This window comes from Terrapene carolina, unplaced genomic scaffold (genome assembly GCF_002925995.2).
Source record: "Terrapene carolina triunguis isolate 2854851 unplaced genomic scaffold, T_m_triunguis-2.0 Scaffold68, whole genome shotgun sequence".
NCBI lineage: Eukaryota > Metazoa > Chordata > Testudines > Emydidae > Terrapene > Terrapene triunguis.
In genome coordinates, this window is record NW_020664419.1 from 25,355,580 (window position 1) to 25,378,082 (window position 22,503).

The 22,503-nt window shown below is 46.3% G+C and overlaps 1 protein-coding gene across 1 annotated transcript in view; it reads right to left on the reverse strand.

Annotated features, from left to right (window-relative positions):
• CELSR1 (cadherin EGF LAG seven-pass G-type receptor 1) overlaps positions 1-22,503 on the reverse strand; it is a 273,393-nt gene that overhangs the window by 11,639 nt on the left and 239,251 nt on the right. The window contains exons 23-28 of the mRNA XM_026648694.1: positions 22,016-22,142; positions 19,241-19,441; positions 7,312-7,486; positions 4,754-4,866; positions 4,142-4,221; positions 1,753-1,879 (exon numbers count right to left, since the gene is read on the reverse strand). Coding sequence (XP_026504479.1) covers positions 1,753-1,879; positions 4,142-4,221; positions 4,754-4,866; positions 7,312-7,486; positions 19,241-19,441; positions 22,016-22,142 — 823 coding nt within the window. The remainder of the gene's footprint in view (positions 1-1,752; positions 1,880-4,141; positions 4,222-4,753; positions 4,867-7,311; positions 7,487-19,240; positions 19,442-22,015; positions 22,143-22,503) is intronic.

Sequence of the window (22,503 nt, forward strand, 5' to 3'; positions counted from 1 at the left end):
GTCCCTTTTCGAATGGTTCAGGACATTGCAGGATGCTTTTGTGTTGTACCAACATTAATATTTTGGGGTTTGTACACTGGGTATGGGTCCAAATCCTGACAGGTACACTGGAACCCATCAAAATATCATAGCCAGCAGTGAAAGCCTTGGGAATGGCAGAAGTGGGCCACTTTTGTGCTAGATCCCCTTAAAAACACTGGAGAGAGAGAGAGCACGCGCTCTACAAACCCTCTAAAACAGGAGCTGCAGAGGAGTGTTAAGGGTGGGGCTAGGACCATGTGCTAACAGGTGTATGTTCCTCTGAGCCAGCAGTCACCCCTACATTCAGCCTCTTTGCAGGTTATTCATACTCCTGGCAGGAACACTGTAATCTAGGGGCTGCTTATGTAGCATGTGTGTGTTTGTTTGGGGGTCATTCGGTGCAGCTGCCAAATCTGTTATTTATTTAGGTTGCAGGTGTACTACTTTGAACTCATTACTCATGAAGTTACAGCAGCACCAACGTCCCAAGATGCCTGCATTTCATGATTTCAGACAAATCAATTGAGGTAGATTAATATTAAGCTTAAGGCGTGATCTCTCTAAGCATTCAATCAAATTAGTCCTATCTGACATTAGCTCATTGGGATTACTCATTAATGAAAGTCACATAAATATATCTTTAAAAAAAAAAAAAAAGTTCAAAGGCGGCAATGATGTGAAACATTATGTACCACTTTGACTCTCCAGGCAAGGTAAGAGGAAAATTCCAGTCTCTTATTTTCTTCCCTCTGAACTTATGTTGTATTTAACATCCTTTTACTTTAGATTTTTTGTTCAGGCTTGTGAAAGATTTACATCTCTAATAACTGAATTTATTTCCTTACAGACCAGTTGCAACACAGGCCGTGGCACTGTCAGCATCCCCTATGCTGGCCCACTGATGTGCCTCCACCCTGAGCTGAAGGAGCCACCTTGAGAGGAAAGTGGGGAGTTCTATTTTTTAACCCACTCAATCCATGATCTCTTTACTGAGCCTGACAACCAGGGGACCCCATTTCTGATGGTGGTTTTTATATTGTGGATGCCTGTCCATTAATTCATTTCACACAAGCCAACAAGATGCAAGCGACTTTTGGTCACTACCATCATGGGCCACATTCAAACTAGTGATCGGATTCTGAATCCCATTACTATCTCCTCATCAGGTCCCTATTAATCAGCTGGGGGTGTGTGCTATGACCTTCAACCTGTTAACAGCTTCTCTAACACAGATGAAAGCCATCTCCTCCATTTGTCTTTCCTACAGTAAATTCAATTGTAAGTTGTCCACATGGGATGGAAAACCACAACTTCTTGTTACTGCTAGCAAGAACGCCAGTGTTAATACAGAAGAGACGATAACTAGAGTTTATTTGACAGTCTCAAGCAGGAGGTTGTGTCTGAGGTAAACCGTTTCCTTTTATTAGTGGTGAAATTGCCCACCATGAATTCCACTAGCAGTACATCTGGAACCACTGAGAGAACAGAAAGCGCCATTTATTGAAGGGTCTGATTATCTCAAAGGGGGAGATTAAGAGGGTGGAAACTGCACCTAGGACCTTCCATCTTCTTCAATTGGAAACTCAGTTTTAAAAGGTAGTTGCCCTGGTTTGATATTGGATTTAATGGATTTTCTCTGTTAATGGAGCATCACTGCAGGGAGATGGCTGTTCAATATGCAGCATGTTCTAGATCTGAAGAGATACAGTAACTTAATGTTATATAACTTACTTGTAAGCAGCTGAAGATGGCAAAGAGATAATGGAATGTCATGACATCACTGTTCACTGCCATCAACCCCAGTAACCACGTGGCACTGATCAGCAGCAGGAGGAGGAAAGCAGTTCGCAGCACGGAGCTAACGTAAACACACAAAGTCACTTGCATTAAGGCAGAAAAATAATAAAAGAATATAATCTAACACCCCATGAGCCAGCTACAATTCTTAATGCACTTTGTTCATTCACTATACAGGGCACAGGTCCTGGCTTGGAGAGGCAGCATGGCCCAGTGAACTGTTTATGGGTCTAGGTGACAGAAATGCCAGAGCTTTAATCCTGGCTCTGTCAATGACTCACTGTGCTCTTGTACAAGTCATTTCATCTTTTGGTGCCTCAGTTTCACTATCTGTAAAACTGGGCTAATAATGCCTGCTGATGTACCTCCCTGGGTTACTGGTGTTAATTAGTTAATGTCTGTGAAGCACTTTGACAAATAAAGTGGTCAATAAGCACCAAGTTATAATTATCACTCCTGGCACAGTCAGACAGTTCCTGGATCCACAACTTGCTGCAGAAAGGAGGAATTGAGGCTGGAGCTGCCTGGCTCCTACACAATCTTAGCTCTGAAGTTTGGTGAGTGAGAGGCATGACGCTCCAATTGGCATTGCTTTCCAAAAGTTTCCCACGGCTCAGTGCCACAACTAGCACATCCCATAAGTGAGGATGTTCAGAGGCCACATTCCTCAAGGAAGTATTATTAGCAGCCGGGGAAATGTTAAATGAGTTGCCCATGGCCATGGCTGAGTCAGGAATAGAACTGGGAGATAAGCGTCTGGATATCCTGGTGACTGGGCAGGCCCTTTATGAATGTTTGAGCAGAAAAAATTCAGTAGCTCCTGATTCCGAGAACTTCTCTCAAGCCACTCATACCTTAGAACATTCTAACAAACATGTTAGAAGTCCACTTTCCTTGACACTCTGCTGTTTGTTTACTTCTTGAATTTCTTCCCCATGGACAATAAAATCAGTAAAGTCTATTTTTAGTTCTGTTTGTCAGTTTCACTTTCAGGTTCTCCTATCTGAGCACAATGTTGCAAGGTTTGGATTGCAGATACTACGGGAAGTATTTATTTGTTTAAAAATACTATTTTCACATACATTTAAAAAAACGCATGGAGACAGTTCTATTGGTAAAGTCTTGTTTTTATAGAATATAGATTCTGGGACAAATATGACCCTCCATTATATGTCAATTAGACTCTCTTCACTTAAGGAGATTAAAAAACAAACAAAGCAAACAATCACTTTTTCTTATTGTTTCTAAAACTGCCCACCATCCATGTGTTCAAGGAACAGCTAGTGGATGCCTTGGGAAATCTCATATAGCTTATTAATTTGAAAAACTGGGCTGTCTAGCCACTAGCTAATCACATTATAGTTCACAGGTAAATTACAAGATTCGGGCACAACATGACTTAAATGGAAACAGTCTATCACAGAGCCAGGAAACTCAGCGAGTTTCAGCATGTGGAATTTCTGACTCAGCTCATCTCAAATGGCGGTGAGGAGAACATATCCTTCTGTGGATTGGGATGGACATGTTGCCTCAAAAGACCTTTGCCAAGACAGCAGCAGGAAAGAGCACTCCTGGAGGCAAACCTATGAATCTGATGGTGCATGAGGAAGAAAGGGAGAGCTCTCTGGGCCTCATGTCTACATCGCCACACGTGCCCCTGAGGAGTCTGCCAACACCTAGCTCAAAACCCCCTCAGGGAGATGTATTTTGTGATGGGGAACTTCATGGAAGATAATGCTGAGAAAATTTGTGGTAGATTGGAACGATGCCATGTGGAGTGGCCAATCCCTAAACTTTTCCCCTTCCATGCCTTGCTATAACCCCACCAAAGGTGCAGAGCCCCTGGTCCATGGAGGGGTTTCTACAGAGCCCAGGAGTGGGGGAAAGGGAGAAAGGATGGCACACTGGCTCAGCCTCTTTTGCTCAGCACAAACTTCCCCTGTTTGTACAGCATCCAGCCAGGGCTGGCTCCAGGCACCAGCATAACAAGCAGGTGCTTGGGGCGGCCAAGGGAGAGGGGTGGCACCTGCGGCAATTTGGGGGTGGCAGGTCCCTCACTCCCTCTAGGAGCGAAGGACCTGCCGCTGAACTGCCGCCGCCGATCGCAGCTTTTTTTTTCTTCCCCAATTGCCGCCGCCGATCGCCAATCGCGATCGCGGCTTTTATTTTTTTGCTTGGGGCGGCAGAAAAGCTGGAGCCGGCCCTGCATCCAGCTTCTTTCCCCACCCTCTACAATTCTTTTTAGAGAGGACATGATCTGTCCCTTTATTATTCCTGGTCAGGGATCTTCTCATCAGTTTTTGAGCCTCAACTGCAAACTTACATGACTCCAGTTCTTTCAAATGAGCGTTGTCTTCGTCTGCATGATGCTTTCACTGCTAGTATGAAGATGACTGTGTTGATCTGAAAGGGAAATGTAAATAACACAAAGTAGATCTTTCTTCCTGAATTTGTCAGAGCCTGTCTATCACAGAGACAATGGAATTTTTTTAACATCAAAAGTCTTCAGTGCCAAGAGCTTTTCTCTTGTAGTTAGGAGTTTCTTCATATTTCCAAATTGACCAAGCTTTGAGCCAATGTCCATTAGCAACCTTCTTGGGATGCTATGCTACTGAGTTTGCATTAATACAAATCTGGTAAGACAGGCCTAAACAATGAGCTTAAATGAAACTCTCATCAGGGGGTAAGAAAAAGCAGAAAACTTGGGCCTGACCATGTAACCATTACTTATACAATCAGTCCTTTCTCATTCAAGTACGTCCACTGATTTCAATGGGAGTACTCATGTAAACTGCACTTACTTTCACAAGGGATGCTAGATTGGATACAATAGTTTCACATTTAAATAAGATTATGAATAGATAGCGATCAAACAAAAATAAAAAAACAGTAACAGAGAACAGTCAGCGCAAGATGCAAACTCCACAATACTTACGACCACAACGATCACAATAGGGCCTGCAAAACTCCAAATAAGGGTATCATGAACAGAAAGCCAGCAGAAGTCAGGGTTCCCATAGCCCTGTGGGTCCAGACCCACAGCAAGACCTAAATCACAAAACAGAAAGAAAAGGATAACAGGGAAAATTACTGATGACCACTGTAGGATCAGGATGTTTATGCCATGCCTAATCAATCACACAGTTTTAGAATCAATCCGAGTGATGAACAACGATAACATGGTTAATAAGAAATTCCAGAAATAGAAAACTACACATACACTTTTCCAAAGTCTAAACGTAAAACCAATCATCATTCCATATTAAATACTACTCCAAATTCTTCCACTGACCAATACAAAGTTGGACCACATAAATCCTATATTAAATGTGTTTGCCACAATAATTCAGTTTCAATTAATTTTATATAGCAGGATTAATAGAGAGTAACAAAGCCTTTAGGGTGAGAGACATTTTGCGGAATTTCAATAAGTCAGTGCCCCATAATGACATACATAATTATTTCTCTTATAAACCAAACAGAGATGAAAGTCTCAACCTAAGAGATCCTCCTTTTGCAGTGGCTTGAAACCAAGTATTGTAGTTTCAGGGTAAGTAAAGCAATTACTTCTTTTCTTAAAAAAACTTGTGTAAGTGAATTTAGTGCTTATGACAAAAACTGGAATGAGAGCTCTAGAAAATGGAGACATTTTTCCACAGAACAGGTTACAGCCTGGGCAGAAGCAGCATAATCTACTTCAATCCTGGCCTGGGGGAGCCATCTCTAAGACAGTCCCTATGCCCATACAGTCCTTAGTCTCTTTACTCACAGCACCTACAGTGATGCCAAATATGGTGGTAGATTTTGCGATGTTGACACCTGTCCATGTAGAAATGGCTGAGACCATCGACTTATTTCATGTACAGTGCTGCACAGCTATTCCTTCTTAAAGATGCAGAAATTTATCTCAGATATTATAAGGGAAATGACTACTGCATATTATATTATTTGGGAGTCAGGAAGATGGTAATTGCAATAGCTTTAGGTCCTGATTCAACAAGGCATTTAAGCATGATAACCTCATTCACTTATATGGGAGCACTTGTGCACCTAGTCCAATACATGCATAAATACTTTACTGAAAGGGGCCTTAATGCTTTGATGAAAAGGCACTGAGTAGGGTAGAGGGAAGGTAGCTGCATTTCACCCTGCCTATTTAAAGCTTGGCCTAAAGCCAACGTTCACATCCGGTACAGGCCTTCTAGTCTATGAAAATTCATCTGTGGCTGTTTGGCAAAGGGATATTGGATCTGTTTCCTCTGAAGTATGGAATTGAGATGGGACTGCCTCCTCTCCCTCTCACTATGATTGGTTCTTGCACCACAGTCTTTAGCAGTCACCACCCAGGAAGAATTAGCCATAAATGATTAAAGGATCATAAAATATTTTATACAGCTGTAATTCTGCAGACACTGACTCAACGCTCAGGACTCAATCCTGCCATTAGTGGGGCTTTAACCAAAATTTGGCCAAACATCTGGCTCTAAGATTATAGTAAAAGTTATTTCACTTTCCAAATCCCACACTATAATCCTTTATTAAATGAATGGGGCAAGCTTTGGCTCTCTCAGGTACACCATTCAACTACTACTGAAATCAATGATAAGGTAAAAGGGTACATCATCTGAGGGTAGGATTGAACCCATAGAATTTAATACAGGTGGCACAGAATCTTTCTTAAAATTTCTCAGTTCGATTCAGTAATATTCAGCTGGCATGACAAAGGTTGCCACAGTATCTATAGAACCCTCCAGCCCAGCCCACAAAACCTCTCTGTGCACTGTGCTGCCCTTCCACCTATGCAGCAGAACTGCTCTAATATATATATTAGGGCTGTCAATTAATTGCAGTTATCTCACGTGATTAACTCAAAAAAATTAATCGCGATTAAAAAAATTATAAAATATATATAAAATAGCACTGTAGATGTTCAGGGCTCAGGCTGGAGCCTGAGCTCTGAGATCCCATGAGGATGGAGGGTCCCAGAACCTGGGCTCCAGCCCACGCCTGAACATCTACACTGCAACTGTATAGCCCTGCAGCCCAAGCCCAAGTCACCTGACCTGGGCCAGCCACAGCTGTTCTATCGCAGTGTAGACATAACCTTAGTCTGCCAGCATAGGATGAGCAAAATCTCTCTAAACTACAGAGAAAGGAATTACAGTACAGACAATGTTACTTCTGAGTGCTTTCAATAAATCTTGATTTAATCTGAATTCAAATACGTTTATACCATTGTAAACATCAGAAAATTACTTTAATTAGGGCAAGCAGCATTCATTGCGCTGATTTGTCAAGTTCAGTCTGATATCTTCGTGTTTGCTGGTGGTTATTGCCCTGATTCAGGAAAGCACTTAAGCATGTGGTTAACTTTAAGTCCCACTGATTTCAATAGATGTTAAGCACATGCTTTAATGCTGTCCTGAATAGTGGGGGAGGGGAAAGGAAAGGTGTTGTTTTGGCTTTTCAGCATTGGCGACCTACTTCCCCTACCTGTTATAATAGCAGGAATCCCCCAACCAACGACATAGTAGAACCTCATATGTCCAAAATTGATGTTCCTCACTTCAGTCAGCATGCGGTATATGTGGAGCTGTTCGACAAACATCCAGGCAAAGGTGCTCATGTAAAAGTAGTGCAGAAGGATGGCTATCACAGTGCACACAAACTGGGGAAGGAAAAAGAACATTGAGATTACAGCTGCTCCTGCCGAATCAACGACCCATGCAACACACACAAGACTGGATATTCACTAGATGCTAAAGAAAATATGAATAAATCTTTGAAAAAAAACTGTACATTAAAATTTATTTAATTCTTTTGTCATAGTATTAAGAGCTTTAGAAAAGTGATTTTGTAAGCCTTTATTTTTAGATTGTGTGGCCTGCATGTGGTCTGACTGTTGAGAATTACATATTTCAGTCTAAAATTCTTTCAGTTATTAAACCCCCACCTCTAGGACTCTTTTCTGAAGTTAATTTCTTTGTGTATATTTGCTATACATTTGATGGCTTGGGCCATTCTAACACACTCACCTTGTGCTGTGTGCAACACAACAATTTAACAAGAAAAAAAAAGTTACCTTTCCGTAACTGGTGTTCTTCGAGATGTGTTGCTCATGTCCATTCCACAATAGGTGTGCGTGCTTGCCGGGTGCACCGGTGCCGACCCTTAGCAATACCCATAAGGGGAGGGTGTCCCCCACGACTCCTGGAGTGGCGCCGCCATGGCGCGGCGCACTCCCCCACCCTCAGTTCCTTCGTGCCAGACAACTCCGACAGAGGGGAAGGAGGGCGGGATGTGGAATGGACATGAGCAACACATCTCGAAGAACACCAGTTACGGAAAAGGTAACTGTCTTTTCTTCTTTGAGTGATGGCTCATGTGCATTCCACAATAGGTGATTCCAAGCTATATCTGTTGGAGGTGGGTAGGAGTTCACAGACACTCGGGACGGAGCACCGCCCTGCTGAACCCGGCGTCCTCCCTGGTTTGGGAGACGATCGCATAATGCAAGGTGAACGTGTGAACCGATGACCATGTGGCAGCCCTACAGATGTCCTGAATAGGGACATGGGCCAGAAAGGCAGCTGACGAGGCTTGCGCCCTGGTCGAGTGCGCCCTCACAATCGGCGGCGGGGGGACTCCCGCCAGGTTGTAACAAGTACAGATATACGAGATGATCCAGTTGGAGAGCCGCTGAGTGGAGATCGGCCGGCCTCTCATCCGTTCAGCCGAGGCGATGAACAGTTGTGAAGACTTCCTGAACAGTTTTGTACGTTCCAGGTAGAAAGCCAGACCCCGGCTCACATCCAGCATGTGGAGACAGCGCTCCTCACTGGACGCATGGCATTTTGGACAGAGCATCGGCAGGAAAATGTCTTGGCCCATATGGTAGGTGGAGACCATCTTAGGGAGGAACAAAGGATGTGATCGAAGCTGGACCTTATCCTTATGGAACACCGTGCACGGGGGTTCGGAGGTCAGGGCCCGGAGCTCCAAGACCTGCCTAGCAGACGTGATCACCACCAGGAAGGCTACCTTCCACGAGAGGGGTGACCAGGAGCATGTAGGTAGCGGTTCAAATGGAGGTCCAGTTAACCTGGCCAGCACCAAGTTCAGGTCCCACCGTGGGACTGGAGGCCTAACATACGGGAAGAGGCGATCCAAATCCTTAAGGAATCGACCAGTCATGGCATGAGAAAATACCGTGTGACCCTGCACTGGTGGGTGGAAGGCCGATATGGCTGCCAAGTGCACTTTGACGGACGAGGGCACTAGACCCTGGGCCCTAAGATGAAGGAGGTAGTCTAATATAAGCTGGATCGGAGCAGCCACAGGCGAGACGCCCCGATCAGCGGCCCACCGGGAAAACTGAGACCATTTCGCCAGGTAGACCTGACGTGTGGAGGGCCGCCTGCTCTCCAGGAGGATGCACTGAACCCCTTCCGAGCAAGTCCTCTCCTCCCGGCCTAGCCATTGAGCAGGCACGCCATGAGGTGGAGTGCTGCTAGGTTGGGGTGGAGGAAGCGACCGTAGTCCTGCGACAGCAGGTCCGGGTGGGATAGCAACGGCCATGGTGGGGCGACTGCCAGGCTCGCGAGAGTCCCATACCAATGTTGCCTGGGCCATGCCGGGGCGATCAGGAAGACACGGGCCCTGTCCGTCTTTATCTTTTTCAAGACCTTGCCAGATCAGTGGAATCGGGGGAAAGGCATAGAAAAGCTGGCCCGACCAGGACAGAAGGAAGGCGTCGGAGATTGCGCCCATGCCCAACCCTCCCCTGGAGCAGAAGCAGGGACACCGGCGGTTCTGCTGGGTCGAGAACAGGTCCACTTGGGGAGTGCCCCACGTTTGGAAAATCCTGTGCACTACCTCTGGGTGCAGTGACCAGTCCTGCTGAGAGGAGAAGACTCGGCTCAGCCGATCTGCCCGAGAGATCCAGATGCCCCGTAAGTGGTGGGCTTCCAGGTAAATATCGTGGGCTATGCAGAAGTCCCACAGTCTGAGGGCTTCCTGGCAGAGGGCTGAGGAATGGGCCATGCCTTGCCTGTTGATGTAGAACATCGAGGCTGTGTTGTCCGTGAGAACCCTGACCACTCTGCCCACCAGGTGCGAGTGGAAGGCCACGCATGCCAGACAGAGCGGCGTAAGCTCCTTGACATTTATGTACGGGGTAAGGTCCTGTGCGGACAACAGACCTTGGGTCTGGAGGTTTCCCACATGGGCTCCCCACCTGAGGTCCGATGCATCGGACACCAATTCCACAGACGGGGGTCGACCCCTGAACAGGACCCATTGGCGCATGTTCCCTGGGGAGGACCACCATCGCAGGGAGGCCACCACCAGTTCGGGCATAGTGAGGACTTTGTCCATCCTGTCTCTGGACTGGGAGAATACCGAGGCCAACTAGAGCTGGAGGGGCTGCATCCTGAGTCTGGCAGGACGAACCATGTACATGCACGCCAACATATGACCCAGGAGTTGGAGGCACGCGCTGGCTGTGGTCGCGGGGAACCTTGTGACTGTGTTGATGTGCTCCCTCAGGGTTTCAAATCTGTCTGGTGGGAGGGAGGCTCTGGCCAACGTCGCGTCCAGAATTGCCCCAATGAACTCTATGCGCTGCACCGCAACTAACGTGGACTTAGCGTTGTTTACCAACAGGCCCAGCGTGGCACACGTGGACAGGAGGAGTGATACATGATCCTGTACCTGCGACCTGGAACTGCCCTGGACCAGCCAGTTGTCGAGGTAGGGAAAGATCTGGATCCCCTGACATCTGAGGTAGGCCGCTATCACAGACATGCACTTTGTGAATACTCTGGGAGCTGTGAACAGGCCAAACGGGAGGACAGTGAACTGACAGTGTTCCTGTCAGTCCAACCATGAAATGGAGGAAACGCCTGTGTCCTTCGAACATATGAATGTGGAAGTACATGTCCTGTAGATCAAGGGCGGCACACCAGTCCCCGGGATCCAGGGAGGGGATGATGGAGGCCAGAGAGACCATGCAAAATTGAGCTTTACCATGTATTGGTTCAGGACTCGCAGGTCCAGGATGGGCCTGAGCCCCCCTTTGGCCTTTGGGATAAGAAAATAGGTACTCAAGTACCCCTTGAGTCTGAACTTCGCTGGCACCACCTCCACCGCTCCTAAGCCAAGGAGCTGCCTCACCTCCTGCTTGAGTAGGCTCTTGTGAGAGGGGTCCCTGAAGAGGGACAGTGATGGAGGGTGGGTGGTTGGGGGGGTAGAAGTAAACTGGAGGGTGTAGCCCCGGGAGACGGCGTTGAGCCCATCGGTCTGAGGTCAGCCGCGACCACTTTGGGAGAAAAGCACACAACCAGAAGGGAAATTTTATTGCAGGTGGATCCCTGGTATGAACTGGTAAGTCGCCCCTGGGAGTCCCGTCAACACTGGCGCTTTCCCGCCTGCTTACCCTTAGAGGGCCCAGGCTGGGGCGCAGGCCGGGATTGCCTTTGCGGGTGCTTTTTATAGTCCCTTGACTTTTTATAAGGGGGCTCATATCTAGAGTTGGTGGCCTGACTGGGAGCCTGCTGCGGTTTGAACTTGGTCCTGGCCAGGGCCAGGACATAGAGGCCAAGGGTCTCTTTAATGTTGTGTGGGAGTCCTTCAGACTATGTAACTTCACGTCTGTTTGTTCCGCAAACAGGGCCTTGCCATTGAATGGGAGGCCCTGTAAGGAATTCTGTGCCTCGCTGGACAACCCAGACAGCAGAAGCCATGATGCTCTCCTCATGGACACCACAGAGGCCATAGATCTTGCAGCCGTATCCGCAGCGTCCAAGGCTGCCTGAAGGGCCGCCCTCGCGACAGCCGTGTCTTCCTTAACCAGAGCCTTGAACTCTTTTTTGTCATTCTCCTGGAGGGAGTCCGCAAATTTGGGCAGGGAGCCCCACAAATTGAAATCGTATCTACCCAGCAGGGCTTGGTGATTCGCCACCCTAAGTTGGAAGCTCGAGGATGAATAAACCTTTCTACCGAATAGATCTAGTCTCGAGTCCTTATTTGTAGGAGTAGGAGCGGATTGACCTTGCTGCTCCCTATGGTTGACCAACTCGACCACTAGAGAGTTGGGGGCAGGGTGGGTATACAGGTATTCATGCCCGTTGGCAGGCACAAAATATTTCCATTCTGCCTCTTAGAGATAGGGGGTAAGGAAGCCAAGGTTTGCCAAATGGCATTCGAGATCTTTGCCACCCCTTCATGGAGTTGGAGAGCCACCCTGGCCGGTGCCGAAGCCGAGAGACCGTTGAAGAGGGAGTCTGAGGGTTCCTCCACCTCCTCGGCTTGTAGGTTGAGGCTTGATGCTATCCTTTTCAACAGCTCTTGGTAGGCTTTTGTGTCCTCCTGAGGGACAGGCGGAGTAGGGGCCGTGATCACCTCATCCAGGGAGGATGAGGATGGGGATGCAGTACTCTGTGTCTCCTCCGGTGCCGCAGGTCCCACCACTTTGTCCCCTTCTGAATGCGGGACCGGGGATGAATGCTCCACCGACTCCTTTCTGGGAGGCCGAGTAAGGGAGGCTGATGGTCTCTCCGAGGCTCCAGCCACTGAGCAAGCCACCACCGGGAGCTATGTTGCGGCCCACGGGGCCCACTGGTACCATGGCACTGGCCAAGGAGCCCGGTGCCACTGCACCTGATGTGGCACCGGTGGAGCGAGCTGTCCAGCCTGACTAGCCTGGCCCATCGACTGACAATTGCGAAGGGAGGCTGGGCTGGCATACGATCGACCTCTATCCCGGGATTGGGACGAGTGGCGGCATCGGGAGTGATGTCGACCGTGAGACTGTGATCCCGGCGTGGAGAGTGGGAGCGCCGGTGATCGATGCCTGGGGCTGCAGGAGCGGTGCCGCAGCGGGGACCTCGAGCAAGACGAAGAACAGGAACGGCATCAATGCCTGGGACTACAGTAGCTTCTTGGAGACAACGATCTCCGATGCCATCTGTCCCGGTCTCCACAGGGCATGCTCTCCTCGCGAGGTCTACGTTCCCTCGAGGCGAAGCGGTGCCTGGAACCCCTGCCATCGGTACCCAGCCAGACAACCTGGTGGGGGTCGACGGGGACCAGGGCGGACTGCGCACGGGGCGGTCACTGAGTGGGGAATGGCATTGGGAACCTTCCCTCGACCGTGAGCGGTACCGTCCAGGCAGCGACTGAGGGGGTCCGAGCGGTGGCTTGCCTCTGGATTGGGGAGCCGATGACAGTGGTGATATCGGTACCGGCAGAGACATAACGTCTCGAGTTGCCTGCAGGGCCTCCGGCATGGAGGGCACCTGAATGTGGCCACTGGTGTCCAGGGAGGCCGGCTCGGTGTGGGCCGGGCTACTCCGCTCAACTTGAGTCAGAGGCCGCGAGGCCGATGGGGACCAAGAGCTGCCCAACGTGGGTCTACTCTCTCCCCCAGTCTTGCTCCGGTGCCTTGGCGGAGAAGACCTGTTTTTCGCCTTTTTTGACTGTCCCGTGGATGGGGAGCGGTGCCGACTGGTGGATGGCACCATTGGGTCGCCACGCACCAATGCTGTGGTGCTCGGTGCCGACTCGGAGCGGCGCAGCGGTGTTGGGATTAGGGCCGACTCTATCAGAATGGCTCAGAGCTGAATGTCCCACTCTTTCTTGGTCCGAGGTTTGAAGGGTCTGCTAATCTTGCAGCGATCGCTGAGGTTGGTTCCCCCAGACAGCAGAAACAGTCCGTGTGCGGATCACTCATGGGCACAGGCCGTTTGCAAGTGTCGCACGACTTAAAGCCCGGGGCATGCCCCAACCTGGGCGCACTTAACTAATTCTAACTAAAACTACTTTTCTTTTCTTTTCTTTTCTTAAACTACAGGCATTACTAACTATGAACTAACAGAGTCCAAGAGGGAAAACTACAGCAGAGCTGGAGCAGAGCAGTTCCAAAGCACCTTCACTAGCGGCAAGAAGGAACTGAGGTGGGGGGAGTGCGCCATGGCGGTGCCACTCCAGGGGTCGCTAGGGATGCTCCTCTACAGGTACTGCTAAGGGAAAAACTTCCGGCATCGGTGCACGTGGCGAGCACACACCCCTATTGTGGAATGCACATGAGCAATCACTCGAAGAAGAACAGCATTTTTTGCAGAAGCAAGGCATGGAGTCTCCACTACTTTTAATAGTTTAAGTTTCACAAAACCAAGATGGAAGCCAAGAGGCAAAAAGTTTCTTAGCAGGGCTGCTGATTGCAACCTCTGACTTTTGGCTCCATTTCACACTCAGAGGGATCATATAGATCGTCCCCCTGACAATGTAACACATACACAATGGCAGAGTCAGATGGATTCAACAAAGCTGGCTTAGCTGCCACATGAACATAATCACAGATGGTACATTAGGGCTTTATGGGGCTGCCTGATCCCTACCCTGAAGCCAATCTACAACTAAAAGCTCCCAAGACATCTACATAGGTTCTACATATACTTCCCTAATCACCGTAGGGCCTAAGAACCTTCTAATGGTGCCCTAAGTGATGTAGCTAACATCTGCCATGTGAAGTTTATTCTCTCTCACACCCTCTCCCCAGGGGGAGGATTGTGTGTGCAGTGGAGTGTTTTGTTTTGGTAGGGCTTTGTTATGGTTCTGTTTTTTTTAATGTGCATGCTGTTGTGTGTTTATACTAGAGCAGTCTAGGCTGAAGAAATGTGCCTTGCACAGGAGTGGAAGGTGATGAGGTTTGTGATGGTTCTGAGTCCCTGTGGGCTGGACCCTGAGAAAGCTCTGCCCCTGCACTAATGAGCTTTACCCATGTGGTAGAAAGTTCCATTATGCCTGAGGAATGCAGTTACTGGCCACAGTCTTCATCCCAGTGCGATCTATGCACTTGTAAAAGTTAAGTCTCACCTCTCTCTGAGGCACTGTCTTCTCAGTTAAAGGTACATAAGCTTAATAAGTAGAAGAAGGAAAAAATACCCCATGCAAGAGCCGGCACTAGATTAATACACCACTAAAGAACCACTTAGCCCTAAGGTGAATTTCACCCAAAGGATCTTGGATACCATAGCTAATTTTCCAATGGTGTAACAACTGGGGTCTAAGCAGGCCTACCCCAATTGCAGGTTCAATTTTTGGAAGGTGGGTGAAAGTTTATAGAATGAATAACAACTCATGGGGGAGGTCTAGGTTGGATATTAGGAAAAACTTTTTCACTAGGAGGGTGGTGAAGCACTGGAATGGGTTACCTAGGGAAGTGGTGGAATCTCCTTCCTTAGAAGTTTTTAAGGTCAGGCTTGACGAAGCCCTGGCTGGGATGATTTAGTTGGGGATTGGTCCTGCTTTGAGCAGGGGGTTGGACTAGATGACCTCCTGAGGTCCCATCCAACCCTGATATTCTATGATTCATAATGAATACTGATAGAAAGGGTATTGTTAAGTAGAAACTAAAAAGGGCCACTGATCTGACCCAATGACTATACTAAGGGTCATAGTTTGAAACTGAGATATTGGTAATTAGGCTAATTGGTGAGGTAGATAATGAGGAGATGGTCTATTCCACCCATCACACCCTTTTCTAACCCCTTAAAAAAAGACTTCAAAGAATAAAAATATGGACGTTTGGGGGATTCCCTTGGGAGTGGCTAATAGGCCGCTGCTTCACTCCTGAGACTCTGCCCGTTGTTGGTGAACCTCAAGGATCTTCGGAGACATCCAGACCCTCAACAGGGCAGTGAAGAAGCCTGACCATCACCAGCGATGACCAGAGATTGATATATGTGAGATCTAGCTCTGTTCAACCTAAGAAGGACTCATGAAAGTGAGAGATCTGCCAAGACTAGCCAGATGATGTCGGGCAAGTAAGCCCCAGAGCAACATCCATCATGGATGAGCTGCTAACCCAGAGCATGCGTCAATGACCGACCAGCCGCCTTGATCCTGTGAATTTACAGAAAGCTGTATTTCCCCCCACCTTTACTGTCCTATTTCTCCTCCCCCTTTTTTCTGTCTGTTTGGCCAAAGGTGGAAATAATCATAAGAACCCAGAGCTGAGTTAAAAATCCAACAACAGAACTATCACCTTTTTCCCTACAAAGAAAGGGTGTTTGATAATACAAGGGACTCTACCCGATATCCTCTGAAAAGTTTTGATTAAGATTGGTTTGCATAACCACTCAATTTTAATTTCAAAACCTTTATTCTTTGTTTTGGATTCTTTCTATTCTGTACATCACAATCAATACATTTTCAGATGCTGGCATGACCTTTCTAACTTGTTTGCCATGGGTCTCAGTAGGCCAAAGTCTCTGTACTCAGAACCCTGAAGCATGTCTAACTGTTCATGTTGAATATTGATATGGTTATGGTAACACTTTTGACTCTCTCTTTGACCCCTCACATCAAATTCCATCAAATTTAATACACCAAGCACTGCTGAAAGTTTAGCCCTCAAAATAAAAAGCTTTAGCTATATTAACAAAGGTGTGGTTCTTTATGCTTCCATTGGCACATATCTGTGCAGGCTGCAGCACTGAAACTCTGCCTTTTTCAGGTAAGGAACAGAGAAAATAAATCATTGTCTGTCAATCAATAGTCCACGGGGGATTAAAAACCTCTCCCTCAAATGTGATTGTTCGTTTACAGAAACTCATAAAAGCCAGGCCCAGTGCCAGACCCTTAGTATTATTTGTGCTCCAACATTCTTTTTCTTTTTATGTTCATCAGTGCATGACTCGTTAGACAACTCTCATTCCACACAGACAGATGAATAATTGCCTCAAACACACATAGCTTACAGTTCTCCCTGCTTCTTAAATTGACTGGGGAGGTTGCAAGGAGTGGCCTTACATGATATAAAATGTATTCTCTAACTTCAAAAGACTTTTTAAGATGGCTTAACGTTAAGGATGTTACAGTAAATTATAGTAACTGAATCACGGAGAGGAAAATGAAAAGGGTGGTCATGTCCCTGATACAGTGGACATTGCAGTATGAAAATACCAGGAAGTAATACTGATGGTATTAACAATGCTTCTGAAGTAAGCTGCTAAAAATGAGCTAGTCTACTCTTTTTATATCAATTAACTTGGCACTTAGTTTACAAAAAGTAATTGTAAATGAGGGGGTTTCTACTGGGGTCCTGCGGGGATCTGTTTTTGGCCCACTGCTGTTCAATATCTGTATCAATGATCTAGAAGAAAATATAAAAAGACTGTTAGTAAAATTTGTAGATGACACAAAAATTGGTGGAGTGGTAAGTAATGATAGGGAAAGGTCAGTTATACAGACCGATCTGGATCACTTGGGTAAGGGGCTTATCTGAGCAACATGCATTATAATACAGCCAAATGCAAGGTCACACTTCTAGGAATAAAGACTGTAGGTCACATTTACAATGGGAGACAGGAATGCAGTGACACTGGAAAGGACTTGGCAGTAATGAAAGATAACCAACTGAACATGAATTCCCAGTGTGATGCCGTAATAAGAAGGCTAACACAATTCTTGGATGTATAAGCCAGGAAATATTAAGTAGGAGGAGGGAAGTCATATTACCTCTGTATATGATATTAGTGATACCACTATTAGAATAGCATGTCCAGATCTGGCATCCACACTTTAAAAAGGGATGTTGAAAAACTGTAAAGGATTCAGTAAAGAGCTACAAGAATTTTTTGAGGTCTGAGAAAAATGCCTCTTATAGCAAGAAACTCACAAAGCTCAATCTATTTTGTTTATCCAAAAGAAGGGTAAGAAGTTACTTGATCATGATCTGAAAGCATCTAAAGGGGGAAGAGATTTCTGACAGTAGATACCGCTTTAATTTAGCAGAAAATGCATAGTAAGATGCAATTGCTGGAGGCTGAAACTAGACAAATTTATACTAGGTGCAAATTTTTAATGGCGAAAGTACATTGTAATCACTTACTTAGGGACATGATAGAGAATCTACCACCTGAAGTCTTTAAATCAAGACCGCATATCTTTCTAAAATATATGCTACGGTCCCAACAGAAGTTATGGGCTTGATGCAGAAAGTACTGGATTAAGCTCGTTGGCATGTATTATGCAAGAGGTCAGACTAGATGATCACAATGGACCCTTCTAGTCTTAAAATCTACATGTCTTTTGCACTTCTCTCCCCTTGGACAATGAAAAATCAATGCAATCAGCTTCACTTGTGTTTATAGCTAGCTTCTCTCTCAAGTTACTTATCTGGGATTTAGAGTAAAGGCTGTTTAAAAAGATATGTTTCCAACAGAACTTTCAAATAATATTTGAGGAACATTTCTAATGGTCTTAATTGTAAAAGCTTGTTTGTATGATTTTATATTCTTTTCACTGCAACTCCACGCCCCATCTGTATGTTGGCTGTTTATGCAGACTATTAGTTCTCTGGTCCAGGAACCTTGCCTTCTGCCTGTCTGCACTGAACCTGGTACACTTTGGATGCCATTAATAAATAATAATAATTGCTACATAAAAATGGCTACAAATGAGGCTCTGATTATAAAACATGAAAATGTCATGTATATTGTATTTCCCCCATTCACAGTTTCAATCCAGGTTGCATCTCCTCATGCACACTGGCCACTGCAGGAGAAGCCTGTACTAAGCTATAAAAATATTCATGCTGTGCCAAAGCCAGAAACCACTGTGAATGGAGAAAGCAGGGCTAGGCAATGGGTTTCCCTGTGGTGCCAGGAGGTAGCAAGCTATCTGTGCCAGGCAATTGGCTTCTCCAGCATGACCGGTGTCAGTATGGGACATGCACACTGCTCCTGCATAGCACAGGTGCTTGGTAACATGCCTTTCAGCACTAGGAGCTTCTGCGTGGGCTTGTAAAGGAGTCTGTTCTGCACAGTACTGAAGCGATAAAGTGAGGCAGAACATTATCAGGCAGAACGGAAGGAGGAAATCAGTATGTTTAGGGTTCAATTCTTAGGTCACATTTGCCCTTTGGGGGGCAGTTTTCATTTGTTATCTGGGGGAAAAACATACATTGGGATGGTCCTATCTAATGGGACTACTATTCATCCCAATGAGTGGTGTATAAAAAGGTGCAAGCTTCATACAAATGAAACCTTTATTCATAGCTCAGGCAGGGCTCCTTTATTCATAGGATATCAGGGTTGGAAGGGACCTCAGGAGGTCATCTAGTCCAACCCCCTGCTCAAAGCAGGACCAATTCCCAACCATTTTTTTGTGTGTGCCCCACATCCCTAAATGGCCCCCTCAAGGATTGAATTCACCACCCTAGATTTAGCAGGCCAATGCTCAAACCACTGAGCTATCCCTCCCCCTGGTGCTGCCTCCAGCCCCCCCAAAAAGGAAAAAGTGAAGTAGATAACAAATGATCAAAACTTGCGGTGTGAACACTCTATTTACAGCTTTACACAAAGCTTCAGTAATTGAACGGCAGCTGGTATCCCAAAAGCACTGAACTGTCTCTTACCGGGTTTTCTGTCTGGTTGATTCCAATAAGAAAGACCAATTCCGAGAAGAAAAGGGCAGCCACCAGGTTTTTGTGAATGCTGTGCAGGTTTGAACGCAGTGTTCGGATCAGAACTAGCAGTATGAAGGTCATCAGCAAAGCCACCAGTGAGATGGATACAGTCGTGTAAGTTACTATCTTCAGAGGAAGCACCTCGCCATTCTGTGGAGCAACAGATTAAAAACATCTCTGTGAAGCTTTCCTTCTAATTATGTTTTTTGTCTGATGTGAATCCTTAGAAAAAGAATCTAACCTTTAGCTAATATCCAGCCAGCAGATTTACTACAGAACAGATGGAAGTGGGGACTCAACCTCTTGAGCATGAAGAAAATGTATCATAAACCCATTTAAAAGTCAGGTAAAATTAACTCACTCTGGGGATTAAAAATACAAAACCACCATTCAGTGAATTTCAAACTACCGAACCAGTTTTACTTTTGTCCTGATTTACAGCTTCCTGAAGAAAATCAGTGTTAACAGGAAATCAGTATGTGCCAAGCAAGAACCCCTCAAGATAGTAAATTAAAAACTAACTCTTTTAAAATTGGCATTTTCACAGGATCTATACTGTAGTTTTTCAATTGACAAGTGTTGTTTTGTGCACTGTGGAGAATACTGATGTGAATCTGGCCTCTGGATTTATGTAAAACCTATGCTTAACTATAGATAACTACAGTACAATCATATTTAGAAAGATGAACATGAGTCTCTACTTTTATGACACTGTAACTTCTTAGGTGGGAACTGAGAATTTTCATGAGCTTTGCATTAGTAGTTAGTTTGTCACACTTGACTCTCTGTGGAGGAAAGCAAAACAAGGCCGTCTTTATGTCCAAATCTTGCTTAGCTTCCTCCCGTGAGTATTGCCAGCAAACAAACAAAGCAAGCAATTGGAACCAGGACATTACATTCCATAGATGGCATTTCATCCAGAAAGACTGCAAGGGTTTTAACTAACTTTTGTGCAGGGCAGAGGGCTCACAAATCTGCATTGAAAAATATGGGTCCCTATGGACGGGGGAAAGGTAACAAGATACTCCCTCCCTCCCTCTAGCCATTTTCCCCTGCTCAAAAGATCAACATGGTCCCCAGACTGACCAGGAGTAGGCAGGCACTAGATAGCACACACTCTTTACAGAGTAGGTTGTGCCTTGAGCAGCAGTAACTCTCCACTACATGCTCTGTGGCTCCCCTATGCACACTCACAGAATGCAGCAGGACATCATCACCAGTGACAGTGGACTGCCAGTCTCGCTCTGCTGCTATGGCTTGGGGAGGGGGAGGCATGATGGGGTGGGGCGTGGATGTAGGGCAATCCAGAGTGGGTACACAGGGGTGAAAGCAAGGATCCAAATAATCACAAGACCTCCATTGCCTTTTTGGGCCCTGTTGCCTGCCCGCCCTGGACCCTATCTGCCCCACAGACTGTGTGGGGAGAGTTACAGATACTTAAGTTTCAGTGGACCTGTTAAGTTCATGCATTTGTTTGTTCCCATTTATGTATTTCTGGATGAGGGGAGCATGTGGACATTTCTACATAAGGACCACTCACATATCTATAAAGCGCAGCCACCTGTGGTGTGGGAAGAAGTCTTCATCTATAGAATCATAGAATATCAGGATTGGAAAGGACCTCAGGAGGTCATCTAGTCCAACCCCCTGCTCAAAGCAGGACCAATCCCCAACTAAATCATCCCAGCCAGGGCTTTGTCAAGCCTGACCTTAAAAACCTTTAAGAGAGGAGATTCCACCACCTCCCTAGGTAACCCATTCCAGTGCTTCACCACTCTCCTAGTGAAAAAGTTTTTCCTAATATCCAACCTAGACCTCCCCCGCTGCAACTTGAGACCATTACTCCTTCTTCTGTCATCTGCTACCACTGAGAACAGTCTAAATCCATCCTCTTTGGAACCCCCTTTCAGGTAGTTGAAAGCGGCTATCAAATCCCCCCTCATTCTTCTCTTCTGCAGACTAAACAATCCCAGTTCCCTCAACCTCTCCTCATAAGTCATGTGCTCCAGCCCCCTAATCATTTTTGTTGCCCTCTGCTGGACTCTTTCCAATTTTTCCACATCCTTGTAGTATGGGGCCCAAAACTGGGCACAGGACTCCAGATGAGGCCTCACCTATGTCGAATAAAGGGGAATGATCACATCCCTCGATCTGCTGGCAATGCCCCTACTTATACAGCCCAAAATGCCGTTAGCCTTCTTGGCAACAAGGGCACACTTATGAGACTGATTAAAGCAAAGAAAAACATGTCTCATAGCAAGACACTCAAGGAGCTCAATCTATTTGGCTTAACAAAGTGAAGATTAAGGGGTGACTTTATCACAGTCTATAAGTATCTACACAGGGAACAAATATTTGACATCAGGCTCGTTAGTCTATCAGACCATGGTATAACAAGACCCAAAGCAGCCTTTTCTGAACTGAGAAGGAACCTGCCCCCACCGCCCCCACCCCACAACATTCTAATTTGTGGTCTTCTGCATTAATTTTTAGTCCAGAACAACATTTTTATGACCATGTAATAAACTCAATGAGAATATGGACATAGGCCTCACTGCAGCAGCATTGGCAGGCACCACAAGAATACATCTCTGACATGCTGTTGGCTTTGTTTGCAGGAGAAGCAAAGAAGGAATTAACCAGTTGGGGGAAAGCTCTTAAATCACACCTGAGGCCCCCTAAAAACACCTTTAGCCTGGCAGCTGCATGAGTGTGGCCACTCACCTCTCGTTTTGAAATGTCCATTAGCACTGCAAAGCTGGTCATGTGATTGCACTGGCAAGAAACATGGCTCTGGTTTCTGGAAAAAAGCTCACACCCTTTGGAGGACCAGCCTCCAGTCCCACCAACTCTGTTGAATGAAGAAAGCACAAGTAAAGTGATAAACTTTTATTGTTCTAGAGCATCCCTACATGACCACTTCCTCCTTTCACACCTCACCCCAGCAATGATACTAATCACTAATGCAGCTCTCAGTTTTAGACTAGTGGGGACAGCATCCTAGACAAAGATGAATATTGGCAGCCTTCACCTGCATTAATTTACTGGGACACTATCACCCTGAAATCTAGTCAGTTTCAAAAGCTGAGTCAGAAATGGTTTCAGATATAACGTGCATCCCCAAGTCCCACTTCTAGTTAGATATTTTAACTGTTTTTTCCATTTGGCAATATAATATTTTAACTGTGTTTTTAAGATAACTAGCCCCTTGA